The sequence below is a fragment of the Danio rerio genome, chromosome 1 (genome assembly GCF_052040795.2).
Source record: "Danio rerio strain M-AB ecotype USA chromosome 1, GRCz13ab, whole genome shotgun sequence".
NCBI classification, from domain to species: Eukaryota; Metazoa; Chordata; class Actinopteri; order Cypriniformes; family Danionidae; genus Danio; species Danio rerio.
The window spans coordinates 33,818,333-33,837,589 of NC_141021.1; the positions used below are offsets into that span (position 1 = coordinate 33,818,333).

At 36.1% G+C, this 19,257-nt stretch overlaps 1 protein-coding gene and 1 long non-coding RNA gene across 6 annotated transcripts in view; one reads left to right on the forward strand and one right to left on the reverse strand.

Moving 5' to 3' along the window:
• Positions 1-3,564: 3,564 nt before the first annotated feature.
• Positions 3,565-19,257, reverse strand: part of kcnq5b (potassium voltage-gated channel, KQT-like subfamily, member 5b) — a 197,374-nt gene continuing 181,681 nt past the window's right edge. For 4 of the 5 annotated variants that reach the window (XM_087237305.1, XM_087237306.1, XM_087237307.1 and 1 more), the window contains 4 exons: positions 17,509-17,617; positions 14,751-14,882; positions 8,904-9,030; positions 3,565-5,442 (listed from right to left, as the gene is read on the reverse strand). In XM_087237305.1, the coding sequence (XP_087093431.1) occupies positions 4,309-5,442; positions 8,904-9,030; positions 14,751-14,882; positions 17,509-17,617 (1,502 nt within the window). In that variant the 3' untranslated portion in view covers positions 3,565-4,308. Of the gene's footprint in view, positions 5,443-6,033; positions 7,559-7,874; positions 9,031-14,750; positions 14,883-17,508; positions 17,618-19,257 lie in introns of those variants that run through there. The other variant, XR_015476651.1, reaches the window with a different exon arrangement.
• Positions 10,243-13,297, forward strand: LOC141385803 (uncharacterized). The gene is made up of 2 exons (XR_015476652.1): positions 10,243-10,306; positions 12,470-13,297. It is a non-coding gene; the product is annotated as an uncharacterized LOC141385803 (long non-coding RNA).

The window sequence follows — 19,257 nt, forward strand, 5'->3', positions numbered from 1 at the left end:
ATGCAGGCAAAAATTATTAACAAATTTAGAAGTTTCATTAATAATGGCTCATGAATGTCTTATAACTCTTGACCCATAGGTGGCGCTGTCACTAAAGTTTTATGTTGTGGTCAGTGTGAGGAGACAATGACAGACCTAAAATTTCAATGTTACTTAAGACTAGATTTCGGAAGTTCAGTTAATTAAGGCATAATTGGTATCGATATTCTCAAGACAACCCAAGGAATGTATTTCATGAAAAGGGTCTGGGTTCAGTCTACAGGACAATTTCGATCACCCGTTGCCAGGGAGTCTGCTCTGAATATCCCTGGCTGACAATTTAATTACTCCGGGACACTTCACAGGCTGTCCTAACTCCCTCTCTGCCTGACTTCAAAAGAACATGGCCGATAAGATAAAAGAGAGAAAAAACCCATCTTTTGTCAGCCTTCTGCTTACAGATAAAGATATTCCTCCATACTAAAAAAGGACATTTCGAACCCAAATCTCTTGTTTAATTACACCTAACTTTTTATGTGTAGAAACATCATATAGCCTGTCCACATTTGTACTTTTAGGCCTTTTTAAAAGCATCAATGATGTAAGGATGTGGGAATTATGTTGATGTACTTTTTTTTAAAAGCCATGTTTGGTGTCGATGGACTCCTCTTGACATTTTACAACACATGATGCGTAGAGCATTATAATAACTTGTACGGCATGCATTCTTTAATCCCCAAAATCGGAGCAGAAAAAACCCTTCAGAAAACCCCTCCGCAAAACCTTCTTCTGTCCTCGTTTCTTTATTTTCCGACTTTTGAACTCAGTTTAATCTCGCGCCTCATGGGACCATTCAACTTAAGGTGCTTTCACACCTGCCTTATTTAGTTCAATTGAATCGCAGTAGAGTTCGTTTTCCCTTTTGGTGTGGTTCGTTTGGGCAGGTGAGAATGCAGCAATCGTATTCGAGTGCGCACCAAAAGCGGACCAAATAAGTGTACCGAGACCTGTTTGAAGAGGTGGAACGGTTCATTTGTGGTGAGAATATGATCCGTACTAAAACTGGTCCAACCGCAAAAAGTACTGCGCTTTTCGGACTAATTCAGCTGCCGTAGGCCGATGCGCTGTGCATTGTGGGATATGGAGGAAAAATATTTCTTGACAGCGCTTTACCAACAGGGAGAGAGAGGGGAAAACATTACCTGATGGATCGTTGTTAATATTTCCGCAAGATGACCATGTTGCAGTTTAGCTAAATTAATTCACGCCTTCTCCTGAAGTGACGAGCAATGCATTAAAACTCTGTTTTCCAGCCTCGACCGCTCTTCATTCTTGATATATATAGTTTGTCTAAAGCAGGGATACAATCAGTCAGCGCAGTCGTCCCTCCAGAGTAGAAACGATATTTTGTGTCTGACGGTTTTGTTTACCTGCGAGGGTTCATCCGCATTTTCCCACACATGAATTCTAACCAATCAATGAGCAGTTTAGGAAATATGTTTAACAACATCTGGCCAATTAGAGATGTGGATTTTGTCAGATGAGTGCATTTTGGTTCGTTTCAACTGGTACGAACCAAAGCCAGCAGTGTGGTGTAAAAAAGACCCAAAGACGGCAGAAGATGCAACAATGTATCATTTATTACCCTTGATGAGGACCAAATGAAGTGAATCACAGATGTGAATGCACCCTTAGACCAAGTTGAGCAGGACACACAAACTCCTACAGGATCTCCAACTTCCCCGCACATCGACCAAAGCTTGCACGACACGAGAGAGTAAATGCAAGTATATTTCTCCATATGCGTTCTAAGCTGTGCCCTTTTTTAAGGTGTTTATGATCAACTGGGGATTCTCGTTATGTCTGGTTAAACTGAGCGAAATTTGTCATTCTGTACCTAGTTTCTGTATTTCCTCGCTTTTCTGTTTCTTTCTGTTTTGTTTTATGTTCCATATATCCGTATGTAGCCTATCTAGAATTAGTATACGTTTGTCTGTCATATGTTTTAACCATATATATATCTACGTTGTTTGATATGTGTTAGATGTCAATAAACCTCATTATAACCGCATTGGATTGTTTTTTGTTTGCCTCACAGAAAAAGTCACTGAAATGATAAATCCTTTTACTACCAGCTGCTATTAAGTTAATCAAAACTTATGAACGATTAAGCTTCCTCATAAGGAGTAGAAATAATTCCCTTTCTAAATAAATAGATCATTACAGAGTCTGCTCGGACGAGCAGCGAGGTCTGGTTATATTTATTTGGTTAAATTAACAATAAGTTATTGCAGAGTATTAATGATTAATAATAATTCGTTATTGTTGATAATTAATATTCATAATCTGAGAGTCCGTTCGACCGAGCGGTAGGATTATATACAATTACACATTTGTTTAACCAAATTGACCGAAGATTAAGCCGGAATATTATTATTTAATAATAACTTGCTATTATTGATTATTAATATTCATAAACTGAGCTAATTTCGCTACAGTATCAAGACAAGTTTCATAGGCAAAATTAGTCAAACGTTATTAGCATTTTTAGAAATATTGTTATAACTTTTGACCAAAAGGTGGCGCTGTGACAAAACTTTTTGAGCACCTTCAGTGCCCAGTCATAAACACACATTATGAGTTTCATAACAATTTGCTAATGCGTTCATAAAATATAGCAATTTTTGACATTATTCAAAATGGCAGACGGGCAAAATGGCAACAACTTCTACGTTAAATTTGTTAGCAAGTTAATTAAAAGCAGTTGGTCCAATCAACTTCCATTCATAACTTTTGGTCAGCATGGTCTGTAGATTCATTTTTGGTGAAAATGGGACAAGTTCGTTCAAATAGGTTTTGCGAAAAATTTGAAATAGCAACAAAAAAAAAAAAATTGTCTCAATTGGCTCAAGAATCGGCTTGAGCCAAGGAATCAGAGAAAAAAAGCCATTCAGTTCAGAAGTTATAAAGATAAACATAAGTGAAACTTTGGACAAGTGGTGGCACTAAAGAGTTTGAGCTAGAGAGTCACAAATTAATTTGTGATTAAAAATCGGACTGTCCTCTAACAGTGTACCAAAGTTTGTGCAAATGCCACAAATGGTTTATAGGGCAACTGTTCAAGCAACCTTCAGTGCTTAGCCCCTAATTATTAGCGGGGCGACACGGTGGCTCAGTGTTTAGCACTGTCACATCACAGCAATAAGGTCACTGGTTCGAGCCCCGGCTGGGCCAATTGGCATTTCTGTTCGGAGTTTGCATGTTGTCCCCATGTAGGCATGGGTTTCCTTCGGGTGCTCCGGTTTCCCCCACAGTCCAAAGACATGCGCTACAGGTGAATTTAATAAACAAAATTGGAAATAGTGTATGTGTGTGAACAATTATATATGGGTGTTTCCCAATACTGGGTTTCAGCTGGGAAGGCGTCCGCTGTGTAAAACATATGCTGGATAAGTGGTCAATTCATTCTGCTGTGGCGACCCCTGATGAATAAAGGGACTAAGCCGAAGAAAAATGAATGAATAATTATTAGCAGTTATAATACATTATTCACAGTATAATTGTAATAAATCTCTCACACACGCATACAATTAATAATTGTGTTTTTATTGTTAATTAATAATGTATATTCACAAAACTAAACGGTAAGATTCTAAAAGCTGAAATTATGTGATCAGAACTAAAAACGAGAAAGTAATAAAAAAATACAGCAAGTAATGTAGTACAGAAACTATGAGGTGCTCCTCTCCTCTCATTTAATCTGCTTTATCAAAACTGTACAGTTATCAGCAGCATCGGTTTCCTTCATTGTGTCTGGCACTTTTTTATTTTACATAAGGTAAGTAACCTTTTAATACATCATGATTCGATTCAGAAAGTGCAAAATATGTCTACTCTCTTACGTTCTGACCCTTTTTTTCTATCCAGTTGTGAATTTCAGGTTGACAAGGCTCTTGTAATGACATTGGAGTAATGTATCTCAAGACATGCAGTGTTCATGCAGCCCAGTGAATAGTTCATGCCATCTCTGAATTGGATCATTTCAGCAGTTTATGAATCTACCACATTCTATTTGATTTTTAATTTTACAGTACATCTGAAAAAGAACAATGCATGCAATGATATGTATGCTGACCATTATGAAATCGTAACCGAATTTGTGATTCAAACAGTTTTCTTAAATAAATCAAACTAATATGTATAAAAATGATCTAAATTGACGTTCCCCTCATAAAAATACAAAAAACTCTAAAATAAAATAAGCTTTCATATCAAAGATTCATTCCATCAGAGGCAGATTCTTAGAGTGTACAACTCATTAAGAGAGTCTTATTTTAGCCGGACATGTGGCATATTAATAGTCTCATTGCTGCCTGTGTTGGATGTATGTCCACTTGCTAGGCTGTGACTAGCACCAGCCGCAGTGCTTGTCCTAAGCAGCTCGGAAGAGTAAGACGCATCAATGGGGGCCTGGGAGAGAAAGTCAAACCCTTGATTATGTGCCTTTGTTGATGTCTCCAAGTCTCTATCGCTGATAAAGAGATCAGCTTCTCCCCAGCCCCCTGCGCCCATCTCAATACCACCAGCTGAAGAGTCCTGGCTGCTGCTGATGCTGGTGGAGAAACTAGCCTGGCTAGAATGCGTGTCCACACCCACACCCTCCAAAGCGGGTTGAATGAGATCCTGCACTGATAGGGACTTCCCCAGTCCTCTGTCCCCACTGCACTGGCCTTGAACTGGGGCAAGAGGTGAGACTGGAGCAAGGGGGTCCATCTCCACCTCTGAATCCAGACTTATATGTCTTCTCCAAGAACTGTCTTCTTTAGCACTGGGTCTGTTTTTCTGCTGAAGCTTGCAGATCATACTAGAGTTGAGTCCAAGGTCTATCCCAACTCCTCTGAAGCAAGACTTGGCATAGTCTGCGGGATCCGACCTAGTGGGTCCCATACTGCGAGCATGGCCTGCTTGTGAAGGAACTGTGGAAAGTTGATATTTTGAAGTGGTTGTGGATGAGAGAGGTGGAGGTGGTTGACCCACGCTTGGAAAGTGGCCTATAGAGGAGTGAAAACTGTTGGCGTTTAGGATCTGAGATGGACTGCCTTGTGCTGACGGACACTCCAGTGATGGGGTTGAAGGAACCTGGAAGGTCGACAGGTTAAAAGGAGAGGCGGACGCTGGATTGAGTCCTGGGGAAGATGTTGTGGAGTTGTTCTGGTTGAGGTTCATGAGTTCATTGGGGGCTAATATTAGCTGGAGGGCCCTAGGGTGATTGCCACAGATGGACTGGCTGACCTGTGACGCACAAGAGAGATCCTTACTAAGGACGGTGCTCTGATAATCTGAATTCTCCTCCAAACCAAAAGGAGGAAGAGAGGAAAACGTGAGGGCTGTGGAAGAACCCTTCTGCAGAACCTGCCGGTAGATGTCCAGCAACGAGTCCAGCTTAGACTCAATAGATTGTACCTATAGAGAAGAACACAGAAATATTTTTGACTCAGTGTTGCATGAGTCTTTAAAGTAATAGTTTTCCCAATAGTTTACTCAACCTTATGCCAACCTCAGTGTATATGACTTTCTTCCATCAGATGAACACAGACGGAGTAGTTTTAAATTTTATCCTAACTCTTCCATGCTGTATAATATGAGGGTAGTGTCCTTTTTTTAAGTTTCCAAAAACAAATAAATCCACCGACAGACTAACCCACACGCTGCCAGGTGATATATACTGTACTGTACATTTTACATTTCTGGAGATCGTTAAACATGTAGCCAGAGCTATACATTTTTTTTTAAATGAACGTTAAGGGGCAGTATGACGACGTTCCTTTTCGCGCTTACCAGCTGACCGCTTACCTTCATATGGATGGCTTTCCCGCTGTTACAAGTTGGTCCTGTTAGCTCGCCATGTATGTCGGCGGACTAGAGACGCAGAGAAGAGTTGACAACGATTTTAAAAAATAAAATAAACAAGTAAATAACAGGGTAAGAATGTGGTAAAATCTGAAAACGTGGCAAAAAAAACCTAATAATAAAACGAGGGCTTTTCTTTTTCTGGATTGCTTTTGAAAATTGTTGGTTGGGTTTAGGAAGTGGGTGGGTGGGTCAAGCAATACAATTGGTTGGGTTTAGGGAGGGAGGAGGGTGGGTCAGTTGATCGGTTAGTCAGTCAGTCATTCAGTCAGTCAAACAGTCAGTCGACAGCGGTCTCTAGTGGATTTACGTGAGAAGAGCAGGCACGAAAGGCACTCGCGAGAGAAATTTGAGATCTCGGAAAGCGTACACAGTAACCTCGCAAAAGCAAAAACAGAAGAAAAAAAAAACCAAAAGCACTCTCCAGAAAGGTATATATGGGTATGTAATCAGAATGAACCTGGCTTGGATTAAGCATGTCTTAGAAAGTGGCTACTTCATAGCAGAAGTTCTGGAAATAAATGCTTATCATGGAAGCCACTTAGAGTTTATTTATAACAGATGTACCAAGAAGTTGTCTAGAAGAATGCACATTTGAATGCGCAAGTCAGGGATTTGAGATAGTTGTTTAGAAATGTACAATTATTTTTGTTATCAAAACACATCTATCCTCTTCATAAGACAAGCGTTAACCTCCTGATAGTATATGGGTTAGTTTTATGATGGATTTTTGAAGCTTCCAAAAATGGACACTACTCTACACAATTATACATCATGGAAGAGTCAGGATAGCAGAATACCAACCTCTACCTCTATCTAATTTCTAAAATACCAACCTTTAACAAAAGTACCGGGCATAAGATATATACTATGAAAAATCTCAAAACATGAAGTGTAAGACTAATTTATAAAAACATTTAAAGCTACTGTGTTCGTTTAATTGAACAAAGCCATATACACCAAGGCAAAGGTGTAAAGTAATTTTACTTGATTACTATACTTCAATTTTTTATTTTTATTTTTTTGCCGATTTTTACTTTACTTGAGTACAATTGATTTAAATTTTATTTACAGTCAAAAAGTTATCATTTTTGGAGATAATTTCAGACTATTTCCCCTTGCTACAAACAAACCAATTGAATTGCACTGTTTTAATTTAAAGGATGTAGCTCTGTCTTCAATTTGTCTGAACGATAAAAGTAATTGTTTCAAATCATTTATGTTAGTGTGTTGTTAGGAAAAAGGAATTACATGTTTTAAACATTTTTGTCTTTTTCTTTTCATTAAACAATTGTATTTGTATTGCTTAAAGGTAATATTATCTGAACATCTTCTTGAGTGTGATGTGTTTTGCATACTAATGAAACATTTTTGCAGAAGTAGATGAAGCTTGTCTAAAATTAACTTGAGCTCTGCAATGGAACTTCCTGTAAGCACAGAATTTGCAAGTCTTGTGCAGAGAATTCATAGAACAAGAGGGTTTATGTATGGGAGTGGCCGATGGAGGACTGGAGAATGATTGATAAGTGACAAATTTCACTAAACTCCACCTCTTTATAATAGCTGCCTATATTAAGTTGAGGTCAGGAAATGAAAACTGTGTGCACCCCTTCATGTAACTCTTGTATTGCATTGTGGATTACAGATCCAATTATTCATTTGTATTGACCTTATTCTAAAATGCGGAAGTGCGCCTGTTTTCGTGATTGTCTTAGAACTTCCGTTTCAGTCGCCTATGGGAGAAATGACAAGGAATAATAAACGGCAAAAAACGGTCAAACTACTTGCTCTACAAACAAATGTTTGCATGACTATACAGACCAAGTAGAATATTATAATAAGAAAATATCAGTTTGCAACATCAAACAGCGAAACGAGCAGTTTTTAATGTCTAAAATAGAATGGAATTGAATGAGACCGGAAGTCTCGTGCCAAAAAGATTCAAATGGCTGCGCCCGCTCGTCTGCGGAGAATAAGGTCAATACAATAAATTGCTAATATGTTAAACCTTAAAGAAAAACCTTTTTATTGTACATGCATGGATTGATTGTATATTCCAACATTCACCCGGGTTCACTCATGTTTAGAATCAGATCATCCTTCATGTGCAGAGCTGTGTTTGTCAGTGTGGTGCTGTGTTATTCCCACTGACCAGTAGTGCATTTGTTCTATATACCAGTGTCTCTTTTCTTATGTGTAGATGTTTGTTTAAACACATTTTACAGTACATTGATAAATGCAGGCTCGAATGTCAAGCAATAACAAATTAGACAATAAAGATAAAGTAGATCTTAAAGTTTGTTATCATTATGTGGAAATAGCTTTAAATCCTTCAAAAGCATGTAAGTCAGACAAAAGAAAGCAGAATCTATAGTCTTAGTTAAGCACGGTGTGCACCGCATTGGTTTAGCTGCTTCTCAAGAATGGATGGCCATTCCTAATACTGCACCTTCAGAGAGGGGCAGGGAAGCCACAGCTCATTAAAGTAAGTTATAAACCTAAAGAGTCATATCAGCTTGTTTATAATGGGCTGCTGATGTCACCTTTAAAGGTAGATTAGGCGATTTCAGAGAGGCTAGCAGGCTTTGAAAGCCAAAGATCCTGCTCTTCCTGTGTAATCACTGTCAGAAACACTAATGAATACCACCTCTACCACCTAACTTATGAGTGATATTGAGATCTTAAGAGACTTTCAACCAGCATAACAAAAACTGTTTTTGAAACAAATGACCTATCAGGCCTTAAACACTTTTATCTCAACAATGCAGGGTTAACAGCACAAAATCAGTACTTCATAACCTCACATAGAAAGTGATGCTAACCACACTTCTAAATTGTGTGAAATGTTGCTTTACCAAAGTTGAAAGCAAATACTAAAACATAATTAACCCTGGGGTTAAGTGCAGTGTAAAAAACCCTTATGAAGAAATTATAATAAAATGTTCAGAAGTCAGAGTCACAAATGAGCATATGATTATTTAATGCATTGTTTAGTACAGAATCTCTTTACTCACCTGTCTTTCAACCTTGCACACCCTTCCCAGCATGCTCACATCTTCCAGAATGTCTCCGTCAGATAACAGCTTTTCTCTGACCTTCTTATCCACAGGCATCTGGCCCCTACCAAGAATCTGATCAACCCTGAAAGTGAGGCATTAGCAGAATAAGAGAAGGAATGAAAGTGAAAGCAATTAGGATTTATATTAAATAATCATACAGAGGAATGACTGAATCTAAAGAATCTACAAACAAACAAACAAGAAATGGCAATAATATCACATACTAAAACTTAAATATTGCCCAAAACAGATCTAATCGCAGATCTTTAACCCTTTAATTACCCCACCAAGAACAAAAAAAAGTTTGGATTGCATTTCTAATCTCCTAATGTTGCTAGTTAACACACTCAATGCATTTTTTTTTTCAACACATCCCATAATTTCTAAAATACCAACCTCTACCTCTATCTAATTTCTAAAATACCAACCTCTACCAAAAGTACCGGGCTTAATATATATATATATATATATATATATATATATATATATATATATATATATATATATATATATATATATATATACTATGAAAAATCTGAAAACATGAAGTGTAAGACCAATTTATAAGAACCAAAAATATTACAAACAAAATATTTTTAAATACTAAATTACCTTTTTTTTGAGGTATGCCATAAAATATTTTCAGATTCTCATTCAACATGCTTTTTTTTTTCTTTTTTCTTTTTTTACAATAAAACCAAAATCAAGCAATGGTATCTGCATGAAGCCTTTATGCAAGATGATATTGCATCACTGAGCGATGCAATGTCAAACACAATGTACTCAACGGAGTGAAGGGGTTAGGGGTGTGGTTAGGTGCACACATTAAAAACCATTGGATGCAGCTCAGATTGCACTACACCAGGTTTGCATCCAGACCACTCTCAAATCGAGTGTAGTAGTGCAACAGGATTATGTTTATTTTATCTTATTTTATTTTATTTATTTATTTATTTTTGTAAACCAACAATTCTGTGTTTGTAAACCATTATTTAAAACAGTCATTCTTAAAATGACTTTAACAGTTAGTTATTTAAAACAGTAAAAACATGGTCAACCGTTTGGTACAGGGGCAGTCAAAGGGTTAAGACACAAAAAAAGCACAATATCATCCCCACACTGTTAGGTGTTTGTGTTGTGTTCCATGTGCTTCCTGTTTTTGTCATGTGATTCCTTTATTCCATTTTCCCACCATGTGTTAATGTTTCAGTGCTTCCACCTGTGTTTTTCTCCTGTGTGTAATTAGTTCAGTTATGTCCTGTGTATTTAAGCTCCTGGTTTCTGTCTGCTTTTTGTCTGGTGTTGAAATGTTAACACTGCATGTCTTTCCTGAGTCTCCAGTGGGCCAAGTGTCTAAAGTAAGTGTTTGTTAATTGATCTGTATATTTGGATAATTCCTGAGGTTTGTGTGTTTATGGGAAGAGAGTAAATGTGACACACACAAACACAATAGGGCTATGATATTAACCTACACACTGACCAAACTAATCTAATGCCAATTTCATTCGTTCATTTTCTTGTCAGCTTAGTCCCTTTATTAACCCAGGGTCGCCACAGCGGAATTAACCGCCAACTTATCCAGCACGTTTTTACGCATCAGATGCCCTTCCAGCTGCAACCCATCTCTGGGAAATATCCACAAACTCATTCATACACTACGGACAATTTATCCTACCCAATTCACCTGTACCACATGTCTTTGGACTGTGGGGGAAACCAGAACACCTGGAGGAAACCCACACGAACACAGGGAGAACACTCAAACTCCACACAAACGCCAACTGAGCCAAGCTGAGGTTCGAACCAGTGACCTTCTTGCTTTGAGGCGGCAGCACTACCTGCTGCGCCACTGCGTCGCCCTTCTAACGGCAATTTAGCACAAAAAAAAAGCCAGTGATATCAACACACTACCATTTAAATCTTGCCCACACTGTAAAATAAAACATGACAAATCAAGAATATATATATATATATATATATATATATATATATATATATATATATATATATATTTATTATTATTATTATTATTTTATTTATTATTTTTTTTTTTTACAGTGCAAAAACAAATCCATTGCTCCTTGCTAAAATCAGAGTAAGAGCAGACTCCAGATTTACATTTTATTAGTATCTTGTGTTGTAAAATATGTAGAGGAATTCAAGGGGTGACACGGTGGATCAGTGGTTGGCACTGTCGCCTCACAGCAAGAAGGTCGCTGGTTCGAGTCCTGGCTGGGTCAATTGGCATTTCTGTGTGGTGTTTGCATGTTCTCCCCAGTAGGCGTCGGTTTCCTAGGGGTACTCTGGTTTCCACTACAGTCCAAAGGCATGCAGTATAGGTGACTTGAATAAACTACATTGACTGTAGTGTATGGGCATCCGCTGTGTTAAACATATGCTGGATAAGTTAGCGGTTCATTCTGCTGTGGTGACCCCTGATCAATATAGGGATTACTAAGCTGAAGGTGAATGAATGAATGAATGAATAAATGAGGGAAATTTAAAGCTGACTGTTCCTTTAAAAACGTCAACAACTGTGATGTTCTGTTTTGGTCACATGGTGGCACTGGTCTCATTTCTTTAAAAACATTGATAATTAGATCGCACCAGACTACATTGCAAAAATATGATGAAAACGCACAGAGAAGCACACACAATTTAGTGAACAGAAGTTGCTTATAAAGACATAAATGGTTAGAAAAGTTAAACTTGACACACAGTTGTCTGCTTTTTATAAAGTTTTAATTCTGGTTGCATCTATACTCCCATGGTCTTTTGGATAACAAAATGTCCTGCACACTTCACAATCTCAGCATCATTACATAATTTGAGGATTGTTTGATGATTGATCATTAACAGCCTAATCAACCCTTTTCACATTTTAGGAAGCAGACAGTACTCTTCTAGGACTAAACAGATAAAACAACTAATACACATATTAAATAAATAATTCATTTCTGTGACTGTAAAAAAGATAGACAAATTTCAATTACAGTACATTGGCCAGAAAAAAGAGGAAATATGCTGCATTTGCTGTCATTCCCTTAAGCAGGGTCCACATATAGAAACACTTATGCAGCAGCATTTAGTATGTTTCTGTTATTTAATGCTAGATGAAAATGTGTATAGACCACTTCAATGTGGAGATGCCATGGGCCCTTAAACATTTCCTTTTTGTTGTCAAACTATTTTAATAACTGTAAGAACAGGCAATTCAATTATATCTCAATGTTAAAACAGTTGTCATAACGTTATTTATCAATATGTGGACTTTTTAGGATTCTTGGAAGCTATGGAAAATAAAAATGTAAACAGGAAATACATTAGGACCATTGTTATAGTTTACATCCTTCAAAATGCACTATACATATAAAAAATACCCCTCAACCCTCCTGTATGCTGTATACTCTTCAACTACATTAAAATGTAGGTTGTATTTTGAGTTTAAAATATATGCCGCCATGATGTATGCAATAGTAATATATAACTTCTTTAATGTTCCACATTATATTCTCTGGCAGAACCTCAGGGCCCACCACCCAGTGACCCATATATGACCAAGGAGAACCATTGCTTCAGGGCCATCAGAACATGTGACATGATGGCATTAATGTGACTCAGACATAGCAGTATGAAGATGATGTAGAGGTTATGAACATGTCCACTAACTGTCCTGAACAAGAAAGTGTTTTTGTCCAAATATTCAGCAATGCATGCGTTCAGGATAAATGATCTCAAAGCATCTAAATCTTGATTGCCTGTGTTAACCGCTGATGATTGGGCTGTAAATTTTAGAAAAACTTTTTATTCTGCTCTGTAAAATGTGTAATGTATGAAAGTGCTTATTTATAATGAATGCTGCAATGAGTTTTGACTGACTGTGTATGGGGTTTGACCCCTGCTCCAAATGCACTGCTATTAGCTGTAACTGAAATGTAAAGAAGGAAGCTCTAGTGATTAGTGTGCTTTATTTTGCACTCGTGGATTATTTCCTGTGGTCAAAAAACAGACTAAATAAAGATTCATTCTCTGAGGTCATTGATAAAAAAATGCTTTCAGTTCATTTGTATGTTTCAGTGCACTATATTCTTTGTGTTAGTGTACAAGTGTGTTTGTTAACTTTCAAAAATGTACTGTTCTCTGTTTCAATTTATTTTAAAATGCATTTATTCATGTGACATTTCTGGGCCTAATTTTCAGCAGGCATTATTCCAGTCTTTTGTCACATTTTTCAGTAGTTTTTGTTCTAATATTGGTGCTTAAGAAAGATTTATCATCAACAATTTTGCTACTTTACTTATTTTGATCTAAAGAATGCATCTTTGCCAATTAAAGGTATCCATGATGTCTTCACTTGTTATGATATAGTCAGAAATCTGACATGTCTCTGAAATCCCTATAGTCTAAACCAGTGTTTCTCAACCACGTTCCTTGAGGACTACCAACACTGTATGTTTTAGATGTCTCCTTTGTCTGTCACACCCATTACAGTTCTTCATGTCATGGCTCATAAGAAAAGAATCTGAATCAGGTGTGTTTGATTAAGGAGACATGGAAAATGTGCAGAACTGGTGGTCCTCCAGGAATATGGCTGGGAAACGCTGGTCTAAACAGTAAACATGTTGCAAATGCTCGCAACACAAACACATTAAAAATGCACTATAAAAATTTCGCACAATTGCTTTGTGTAGTCCCAAAACACAAATACATTAAGTTAACATAATTGTTCTTTCATAATTGTGGACTGAACATAAAAAATGAAGTTGTCCCAAAAACAAATTCAAGAATTGTGTTGATTCAGCTCAATTTTATTAAGTACTTTAAACAAGCTGCCAAAATAATTTTTTTGACTGCTGCTAATTCTCACAAGGCAAACAAATTAGGAAAATGTGTTGCAATTTCTCACTACACATGCAAATAGCATGAAATACAGCAAAATGTTTTCAAGGAGACCCATACATGTGACACATAAACATTTCAAATAGAATATACTGTAAAAATGCTGGGTTCCACACAATCAATTTGTGTTGGGATAACATCAAGGAATTAAGTTGACATTAGTTTTATACAAATGTAGGTGGATTGAACCTAAAAGCAATTAAGTTGTCTCTCAAAAAAACTCAAGAGTTGTGTTGTTTTAGCTTTTTAAATACAGTAAGTAGTTTGAATAAACCGCAAACATAATTTTGTGTGAAGACTAACTAATACATACATGCGTACATACATACACTACCAGTCAAAAGTTTGCAGTCAGTTTTTTTTTTTTTTCATGTTTTTTTAAAGAACATGTTTCTGTTTATCAAGGCAGCATTTATTATTTAAAGGCGGCATTTATTATGTAAAAAATTGTTACATTGTTAAATATTTATTTAAATTTATAATTACTGCGTTCTTATTGTATGTAGTTTCAAATGAAATTATTACTCCAGTCATTATTGCTTTTATTACTATTACCAATAATAATAATAATAATAATTAATATTAGAGTTATTTCTGAAGGATCATGTGACTGAAGACTGGATTAATGAAGCTAAAAATTCTTCTTCAAAATCACTGAATTAAACTTAAAATAAATTATAAACTACTTTTGAACAGTTATTTTATAGTGCAATAACATTTTACTATTTTACATTTGTCTTGTATTTGTAATGAAATAAACGCATCCTTGGTGAGCAGGATAAGCTTCTTTTAAAACATCTTACTGAGCCCAAACTTTTGACCGATAGTGTACATCTAACTTAAAGATGAAATTTGATGCATAGGATGGAAAAATTTTTATACAGTATAGTTGGTTTGTCCTACCTGGTTTGCAGACTCTTAATTCGGCAGAGCATGTCCAGATGACCAGCTGAATATTGCTCTATTACATCCTTCACATCATATGGGCGCAGAGTTTCCTTAAACTTCTTCTTTGCCACATGGAATTTCATGATCCTGCAGAACCATACACTAATATTAATGTAACATTAAACAAACTGTTGTACCAAATTATATTAAACAAGTGCCTTATTCTAATTTCCCTTTTAAGTGAAATTTAATGTCAGTGAACCTTTTTAAATATCTTGGTTTGGTATATTTCAAATCATCATATTTAGAGTTTAGGTTAATTCAGCATTAAATCAGCATAACTAAGCTTTTAAAAACTAAGGTGACTCAATAACATTGTAGACAGATTAAACAACCTGAAAAAGTCTGAGCCTGCATTACACACCCGACAGGGTACAAATAGGCCCCAGCTGAAAGCTGCAGGGCTACTAAAGCAGTTTGCCTGCAGCAACGACTATTCAGTAAAGCAGGACACTCTAAACTATACAGCAAGTTCATTTTTCAGAGAGAGGCTGGAACAATAAGCACATACTGTCAATCCAGTGCTTTCCACTGACCCACACATTTTAGACAAAACAAAAAGAAAAGAGTGTGGCTGATGAATGTGAAGTGTGAAGATGACAGTATTCTTTCTTGATAGTGAAATTAGAGAAACAAGATAATGAGGCACTGATTCATCTCTTGCTCTCAGTGACTGAGAATAATTAAATATGACTGACATGACGACAATGCTGCATTCATTAAAGGTGATATCAAACTTTGTTTGGTGTTTTTTTTTTTTTTTAAATACTTTATTTTCTCAGGTTAGGCTATAGAGTAAGTTTACTCTATACTCTACTCTTTATTTAAGTAAAATGTTTGTAGGCTTATTGTCCTAAAAGTATAAACACCTATACAATAAACACCTGCTTTTAAAACATTGCAATATTAGCTTTAAGCATTTACTAAATTTAGAAATGTACATTTAGCTAATTAAAGAATTTCTATACCACAAAGGTAAACAGTTTATATTGAGTAAATATAATAACTGATAACATAATGCTATATCGGCAAGTGGCTTGATATTGGTAACCACAGTTGATTTTTACCTTGACTGGTTGACTGGTGTACATAGATTTGGTTGGGTTTGTTTAAATAAAAGCAATTCCACCTGTTTTATTAAGTAACTAAGACAACATAGACTCAACAAACAGTGAGGGGGAAAAATCTGTAGATTTCGGTAGCACAATAAAATACAGTTTACTTTCAAAATGTATTATGCTTCTAACATACACAATAACTTTAATAGCTTGGACATTTATTATGCAAATTATGCTGAAGATTTGAATTAATTAATGCAACATACTGTAAGCTCATTGGAAATGTAGCTTTTAGCACTAGTTCTACAATGAAATCCTAATGTCAAGTCACTCATCACAATCAATTCCAACCAATAGACACAAGGGATATATAAGCTGTCCATTCATTTAATTTATTTGTGAAACTGCAAAATTACAATTAAAAATACTGCAGATTTTAGGTAAAATAAATGCTACAGGAAGTACAACAGCGTCTGTTCCTTTTCACACTAATGATAGGTACAAGGACATATTATCAGTGAATAAATGATTATTTTCATATAGTTATTTGCACAAAAGAAATAAAATCTACTTAGAATAGTTTCACACTTAGTCCAAATGCCTGGTCCGAACCCGAGTTCGATTGTCCTTCCCCGGTTTGTTTGTGGTCACACCGGCTTATTTCCTTCTAAACCCTAATAGGCTTGCGTCATCAAGCTACGGTTTTGTGTACAGCTGTTGCTAGGTGACCCATGAAAGCAAAGTGCCAAAATGGTCTGCATATCACAGTCATTCTGCTTTCACTGAATCTTTTGGTTTTGATACCAGAACCAAAATACATAGAGCTACTAGCGTTTATCTGCCGTAAAAACATAAAAAATGTTTAGAACATCATGCAATGTCTGCAGAACTCATTTTTGGGAAGACAAGCAGACATTATCATGGTTTGTACTGCATGGGTCAGTCCCGCTTGTCACCAAGGTAGGTGATACACTGACATACACACACGAATGAAGCTTATTAAAAACAAAACTTTGTTGTGCAGTTGGTGGTTCAATTCTGTTTTTTGGTATGCTTTTATTCATATCAGAAGTAAACCGTACCAGAGTTCACACAGACCGTAACCCAGACCACCTCTTTCAGGCGGACTAAATTCAGGTTCATGGGTGCGCAGTTCAGAAAACAGTGTTCACACTAGCTAAACACACTATACTTTGATGTCAAACAAACTGGGGTGTGGACCAAAAGTGCTAGTATGAAAGCACCCTTAAAATCTAGGTAAAACCATGGTTGTACTGCACTTTTCTCCTGCAATTGCTTTTGAAAACATTATAGGTTGGGTTTAGTGTGTTTGTCAGTGGTTTGCTTGATGATCCGTCAAACCCAGCCTTTTTGTAGATATGTACAAAAAGGATGTGAATCTAAAATACATAACAAAATTTATCCTAAGTTATGCATTTAAGATTCACAACAATAAAGACAACATCCTCTAATGGATATCACATCTGAAATGTGCAACGAAACGTACCTGGAGCAATGTAGTTTATGTTTCGCAAAAATGTAAGCTGAGGCACACATTTCCAATGAGCCTGAGTTGAATTCCTATTAGCATTTACTGATGGCTCATCAACAATAATATCTCTGGCAAGTAGAAATATAATATAAAGAGCTCTGACCTCACTGCTCTGATGACGGTCTTCAGCGCAGACGGCAGATCCTCCACCGACATGTCACAATGACATCCTTTCTCATCAAAAGCCTCATCCACAGTAACGTTAGCCTCACCTGTGACACACACAATGACAAATAAAAAAAAAGTAATTAGCACTTGGAGCATAATATGTCAGTTAATATGTCAAGCAAAAACGATATGTGAATCACTACATGGAAAGATCACCAAATGAAAAGAACAAGGGACAGATAAACAAACAGTAACATTCATTTGTCATTTATTTGAAAAGGCACTCCTACTCATCTGAGAGCAACATCAGAGGGAAAAAAAAAAACATTTGGAAAATTAATATACTCCAATAATGTAGTGTGGGTCACATTTATTTGAACAGAAATGAAACGAGCGATATAAAACTTTTTTTCTTTACACTGCATACAGTAAAAAAAAACCTTTTCACTTTCTTATTTTCTTTAAAAAAAAAAAAAAACATTTTACTTTGAGCTGACTACACGTTGCATTTTAAAAATTCAATAATCAATCTAAAAATGTAATTCAATTTATTGCAAAATTTAATTCCACTTATAACAGATGATGTTCTGCCATATGCACTTCTTTTTTCAATATGACTTTTCCCAGTAATATTCTTTGTGACTGTAGGGACATATACACCACGGGAGCTCTAACAAACATGAATGTAGAACTAAGCACATTTCTGGACCTATGAAAGGTTATATATGGCTACAGCTGTGATGTAAACCAGAGACTGTGTAAAGGAACATGTGCTGGATGTACAGAATTAATCTTGCCCTCTGCTTCATGAAGGATTCCCACAGCCTGACTAAAAAGTTGGCAATCGATCAGTCTAGTAAAAACAGAAAGATACTGTATGTACAGCCATAGGGCATATCTGAGGCAAAAAAAAAAAAGAAGGTTTCCTGCTTGTGCTTTCAGGAAAAAAGATTATTGATTCTAGAATTGTACTTTAAAAAAAAAAAATAAAATAACTAGAACTATAACTGCTAGACTGAGCACTACTTTTGACCACTCGTGCTGGACTGAGCTGAATGTTATTTTTGCCAGGTTTTAAAATAAAGCTTTGAATGTCTGTTGTTCTAACATTTTATTGTAATATTTAACAGTGTAAGAGCTGCTGCCCTTGAAGTTGTGAGCCTTGCTTTGCTTTTTTTATCACAGAAAAAACATTGTTTTCGAAAGTCTAAATGCCATCAAATATCGACTGAAGCAGAATATTTTGTAGATAATGCTGCAAATTTTGGAAATAAATAGGTCTATTTTTTTCAATAAACAACATTTGGATTTTTAGACTATACAGCATTGTAGAGTTAATGGAAACAATATTGTGCAGTCATTACATAAATCAAAAAACTATGAATAAACTGGATCTGTTATGGCAAAATAGTTAATAGCTAATAAACATTAGGACACAAAATGAAAAGGATAATGAACTAATGAAATGTAATAGTTTGCAGAAAAAAACCCTATTTAAGCTAATTACAGATAGACATTTCAAGTAGAGCAATATTCAGTTCGTTCTTTTGTAAAATAAAACAAATAATTTTTCAGTATTGGAAGGGCATCCGACGTCTAAAACATATGCTGGAATAGGTTCATTCTGCTGTTGTGACCTCTGATAAATGAGAGAGTAAGCCAAAGCAAAACGAATAAATGTATGAATGAATGAATGAATGAATGAATATATTTATTGGATTTACATTTTTTAAGGTAAGCGTTT